The sequence below is a fragment of the Tupaia chinensis genome, unplaced genomic scaffold, assembly GCF_000334495.1.
Source record: "Tupaia chinensis unplaced genomic scaffold, TupChi_1.0 Scaffold000350_1, whole genome shotgun sequence".
In the NCBI taxonomy this organism is placed as follows: domain Eukaryota; kingdom Metazoa; phylum Chordata; class Mammalia; order Scandentia; family Tupaiidae; genus Tupaia; species Tupaia belangeri.
This window is the reverse complement of record NW_006159844.1, coordinates 4,968,602-4,974,601: the sequence shown is the minus strand read 5'-3', so window position 1 is coordinate 4,974,601 and position 6,000 is coordinate 4,968,602. Positions and strand designations below refer to the sequence as shown.

The 6,000-nt window shown below is 33.9% G+C and overlaps 1 protein-coding gene across 4 annotated transcripts in view; it reads right to left on the bottom strand.

Annotated features, from left to right (window-relative positions):
- RALGAPA1 (Ral GTPase activating protein catalytic subunit alpha 1) overlaps window positions 1-6,000 on the bottom strand; it is a 223,837-nt gene that overhangs the window by 117,100 nt on the left and 100,737 nt on the right. For all 4 annotated transcript variants that reach the window (XM_014589290.2, XM_027773395.1, XM_006152371.3 and 1 more), the window contains 4 exons: window positions 4,521-4,714; window positions 4,135-4,233; window positions 3,164-3,319; window positions 1,657-1,785 (listed from right to left, as the gene is read on the bottom strand). In XM_014589290.2, coding sequence (XP_014444776.1) covers window positions 1,657-1,785; window positions 3,164-3,319; window positions 4,135-4,233; window positions 4,521-4,714 — 578 coding nt within the window. The remainder of the gene's footprint in view (window positions 1-1,656; window positions 1,786-3,163; window positions 3,320-4,134; window positions 4,234-4,520; window positions 4,715-6,000) is intronic.

Sequence of the window (6,000 nt, the reverse complement as noted above, 5' to 3'; positions counted from 1 at the left end):
CTTAAAGGGGACCAGCAGGTGGCATGATGGTTAAGGCAATGGACACTCCCACATGGCTGACCATAGTTCGAGTCCCAGGCCTGGTGGCTTGCTTTCTCACTTTCTCTCTCTCTCTCTGATCAAATTAAAATAAATGAATAAATAAATAAAATTAAATAAATAACTCTTTACAAATTTTTTAGTTGTTCATTTAATGTAGCTTTAAAACCTATCCTTGGCATTCATAGTCTTCAGAGATATAGTCCAAAGCAGTGCTTATCAATCTTAACTAATGCTTTATTTTACCAATCATCAGTGCTCTAGTTGAAATGTAGGTTCTGATTCAATATGTCTGAGATGCTTATGAGCTTCAACCTTTCTAGTAAGTGTCCAGATAATGCCAAGGTTTTAGGTGAGCAGACCACACACTGGGTAGCAAGAATCTAAAGTACCTTTCTGTCCATGACAACACTATTACAGATTTTTAAAAAATAATTATTTATTTTATTTATTCATTCATTTTATAATTTGACCAGAGAGAGACAGAGGGTGAGAGTAAGAGAGAGGAAGTGAGAAAGCAAGCCACCAGATTCAGGACTTGAACCCTGATTGGCTATGTCAGCGCCTTAACCACCACAGCACCTGCTGGTCCCGACAGTATTACAGATTAACCACTGGGTTGTTGGAAAAGTCATGACGTATTTTTCTATGTTTTATACGCAAAAATGTATCATGACTTTTTCAACAATCCAACAGCATCTAAACAAAATGTATTATTATGTGTCATTCCTTGACTATATCTTACTAATGTCTGTTTACCTCTGCCTGGAGTACCTTCTCTCATCTAAATTTTTCATACAAGTACTACTAATCTCTCAGAGACCTATTCATATATATTTTCAATGAAACCTTCATGATATCCCTACCTCACAAGTGTTTTCTTCCTTTCTTCCTTTTAATTTAGAAATATTTATTTGTTGGGATCGGCAGTTAGTGTAATGGCTATGTTTCTGAACTCCCATGTAGTTGACTATGGTTCAAGTCCTGGACCCGGTGGCTTAAATTCATGCCAGGCGAGTGTGCGTGCATGCCCAAGAGCCCAAGAGGAGAATGGAGGAGAAGGGACTGTGATGGGGCCATACCCCTGGGGAGTGATTTCTTGCTTTCTGTTTGCCTGTCTCTGTCTTTCTGGTGAGCACATGCGCCCTATAGCAAAAACCTCTCCAAAAAAAAAAAAAAAAGATTTGTCAAACAAGATTGAATATATTCAAAGTAAATAATGTGATGATCTGCTATACATATACATTGTGTAATGATTATTCACCACTACTTATTAGTTTTCTTTTGGTATAGCCCATTGTCCTTTCTTTACTTTCTTCCCTCCTTCTATTTCCTTAGATCTCCTCAACTTTAAATTCTACTTTGCTTATCAGATATGTCTTTACAGTTCTTTAGTAAAATCATCAACTGATTTTAGTGTTTCCTTACTCTTTAGAATTCCTTGTTTACATTTTTTAATAGGTGAGAAGCAATCAAAATCACCTAAAGTGTTAAGTTTTTCTGAACATCAACTTGTTATATTTATCAGCAATAGTTCTCTCCATCTGTTGTTTTCTTAGTTGAGTCCTGGTTAATTAAGGAATGTTTAATTATGAAGAATAGGCAATAAAAACTTACATTGAGAAAAGCTGAAGAAGCCACTCTTCCAGCTGCTACAATAAAATCCATAATAAGCATTGTGGCACCAGGCAAACCAAGTGAAAAAAATTGAGGTGAGCAGTGCTTGATGATTGTATTGACAATATCCTTGAAATAGGGGGAAAAAGGGAATAAGAATATCACTTATGTAATCTTGGTTATCAGTTAATCAGTAGCTTCAAAAATAGATAATACTGAAATAATAAAAAAAAAGTAATTACTATAAACTGGCTGACTAGTTGAAAAGACTAATTTTAATTCTCAAATAATCTGTTTAGTATTATACTCTATCAAAGGAATATAAACTAAAATTATATTTGTTTAACTGACATAAACAGTAGCATTTTTTTTCACATAGGAGAGCAAAGGAGTCTCTTTGCTGTGGAATGTTAAAAATAAAGGTCTACGTATTATAAAACTGAACTGTAGAGAGTTTCTCCTGCCACCTGGTTGTTTCTGTGCTATAACTTTCATCTCTGAACACACATGACCATATGCAATGTGGCAACTGGAGACAGTCTCTATTTTAGATAAATTGAAGTCCTTCAATAACAGACATTTAGTGTCAGAAATCTAGACCCAGCTACTTTTGATAATGTAATTTTAACTTTGGCTTTTCATTCACTTTGCCTTTAAAATTTACCATGAGAATGCAGCGTGTTAGGTTATATTACTCAATCTGACTTGTGTTAAACAAAGGCTCTTTTTCTAGTAATTAGCGTGTCATTTTAAGACATATTTATAAGGTAAATGTCACTAGTTATTTTAAATAAATGCAAAAAGGTTTTTCATTTTTTAGAACAAGAGGTATAATTATCTTCTTTTAATATTAATGTATTTCTCTCTAAATGAATTGCAAGTAAAATTTAACCATTAGCATAAAAATATTTACATTACTTTGACGTGCAACCTCCCACAATGCTTAGTCTTATGAACAAGACTAAGGAGGTAACATTCCGTCATATTTCTGACTACTTAAAGACTGTAATTGATACAGATGTCAAGTCAATGTCATTGTCACTGTGACAACATAATTGACGGTAATAAGAAAATGTGATGTGATGATTCTCAGAATGGAAACAAACCTCTGACTCCTACATGATTAGATGAGCAAACTTCTATTCCTCAAGTTATCAATTACAAATTGCCTAAAAATATGTACATTGGGGACATTAAAAAAAGATGCTGTCAACCTAAGCAAAGAATAGTTTCATTTCTTCAAAAAGTGAACTGGAAAAAAAAAAAAGTGAACTGGCTGGCGTAACATTAAAGCTGGAGGAATACTAATTCAATTCCCAGTACAATAGCTTGATTTTTTACAACCATGTTTTAAGAACAAATAAGGTCATGAAATGAAAGTTAACTGTCTATAAACTATGACCTAGAGGGGTAGTTTTAATTTTACACCTTAAAAATGAGAAGTTAAACAGAATCAAGAATCAAAGATAAATTGATAAAAACAACTTTTTAGAAGGTATATATTTACCTGATCAATATGAAGTAACCCACAATGCATAATATTGTAGAAATGTGTTAAAAAATCTCTGTTTGGAGATACATCTTGTCTTCTTTTCATTGTGTTACAAATAAGTTTATAAGCGTGCAATTTACCTTGTTTATATTTATCAGTCAACATGGTTGCCTAAAATTAAAAGATCAGTTTTAACAGTCAAAAAAATGTTATTTGATAACTACTGAAACAGCTGAATATAGCAAGCAATATATTTGTTTTTAACTTAATGCTATGTTGGCTCGATTTCTTTTTTTCTTTCTTTCTTTTTTTTTTTTTTTAAGTTTTTGCTATAGGGTGCCTGTGCTCACTGGCGAGAGACAGGAAAAGAGAGAGGGAAAGTGAGAAGTCACACCCCAGGGGGATGGCCATGCTGCAATCCCTTCTCTTCCATTCTCCTCTTGAAATTCTAGGTACACACACACATACACCAGCTTGATTCTCAAACTGCCAGGTCTGGGACTTGAAATGCAAAGCTAACCATATGAGATCTAGCATGTTAACCTCCGCACCACTTGCTGGCCCTGGCTCAATTTCTTTAATAAACTAAACGTTAGGATTACTGAAACTATTGATAACCTCCAAAATGACAAAAACTAGGTATAAATAACCATAGCTGTTTCAAATGAGTCAAATGTATCAAATAATACTTAAAATAATTAAATCTCTAAAAGTACATAGCATATACTGTGTCATAATTCAAGGTTTATGTTTTACTTAAATACAGTAAACACATACTTTCCTATATTCACTTTCTTTAAGTAAATAAAAACAAAGCATGCTGTTCTACCATGCTCACTCTCCTCTTGATACAATGCCTAATGACTTCCTAATCACACTATTTAAAAACTAACTGCTCAAAACTATACCATAGTTAAAATTTTAATCGACATGTTTAAGATTTACCAGATGAAAATTTAACCTAATATTTTATATGGTAAGCTTACCTTAAAAAGCCAAGGTGTAAGAATTCTCAGTGGAGGAATCAAAACTGGTGGAGAAGGGGAGGTCAGGTTATCAGTTGAAATGCCCAGGTTATCCCTTATCTGTAATTTTCAAATAAAAAGTAACAAACTCATGAAATCTATTCTCTCTTCCAGTTTGTGCTGTTCTCTCTTCCAGTGTTATTCTAAAGTTAAAATTCATTTTCTCCCATTAACTAGATATCTAATAATGGTTAAGTGACTTCACTATGCTGGGCACCAGGTGATCTATAGCAAGAGGTAAGAGTATATGTGTGACAATATTCTTTGAGGACTCTTCTAATTTCTTAATGCTTTTTTCTTTCCTTCTCCCCTTATATCATTTTTTTTTCTTTCTTTTTTTTTTTTACCTTAGCTAGATTCTGCCAAAGTTCACATAGGTAATCAAAAACTTGAGCATGTATTTCGGGATCCATAATGGCATTGACGTCTCCCAAAATGCCTAGCATTCTTCGCCACATGACAGTAGCAACATCAGCATGCCATCCAGTGAGAGTACCCCCAGCCATCACACTACAACATTCAGATGGAAATTCACTGATTTCTACAAAAGAAAGCAATACAATAGTGTTAGTAATTTTTCAGAATTGACCACAAAAATCTAAAAATTGTCAACTTAAATTAACAATCTTAAATATCCAGAAAAGTGAATAAAATAAATGTCAATGTACATTAGTGTTTTTATTCTAATAAGGTTGAAACCTTGCCAGTTCATAATCTTTATTATGTCAATAATCACTTATTCAGTAGTACTTCTATCTAGATTTATCTAAGGAGGAAACTACCACTCACTTTGCAGGTACCAGATGGAGAAATTTATGTTTAACATAAACATCAAATTTATAAGTGTATATTGTAACTTTAATAGCTACTTCAGGTTATATCATCAAATTAATAGAAAACCTCGGGCCCGAGGCAGATCATGTAGGAAGCCATTACAGCCTATTTCTCTGTAATTAAAGCTTCCAAAGAAAACTATATATTATAAAAATATACATATTACATAATTTATATATTGAAGGTAATATATATAAATAAATAAAATATATACATGGTGGGGCCAGCAGATGGCATGGTGGTTAAGGAGCTGGACGCCCTCCCACATGGATTGAGTCTCAGACCCAGTGGCTTGAAACTCACATCAGGCATGTGCATGCATGCTCCAAATTCTGGGACAAGAATGGAGGAGAAGGAACTGCAGTGTGGCAGTCTCCCATGGCGGGTGATTTCTCATTCTCTGTCTCTCTCTGTCTCTCTGGCAAGTACACAAGCCCTATAGCAAAAATCTCTCAAAAAAATATATATGTATGTATGTGTTTGTTTATATACACATATATATACAATATATTTGGGGAACTAAAAACTTTTGGAGACCAAAAGAATCATAAACCTATGATTTTTCATGCTTGATAATATCCCAAAATATTGATAGTCTACTGTAACCTCACTCTTTCTTACTGCATGTATATCCTTTACTCCTAATACTTAACTTTTTTTTCTTTGCAAGTATAAAATAATTTATTGTACTGGGGCCAGTAGGAGTCGTAGTGATTAAGGCACTGGACTTATACCCTGCTGACTATGGCTCAAGTCCCGAATCAGGTGACTTGAAAATCATGCCAAGCATGTATATGTGCATGCCCAAAGTCCCCAGAGTTCTGAGAAGGAAGAAGAGATGGCAGTGTAGCAATCCCCTGAGGGGGGGTGACTTCTCACTTTCCCTTTCTTTATCTCTTGCAAGAACAATCACCCTATGGCAAAAACATAAAAAAAACTTTTTGAAAAAGATTATATTACAATAAAGGTACTCAAAAATTACTTTCTCAAAAA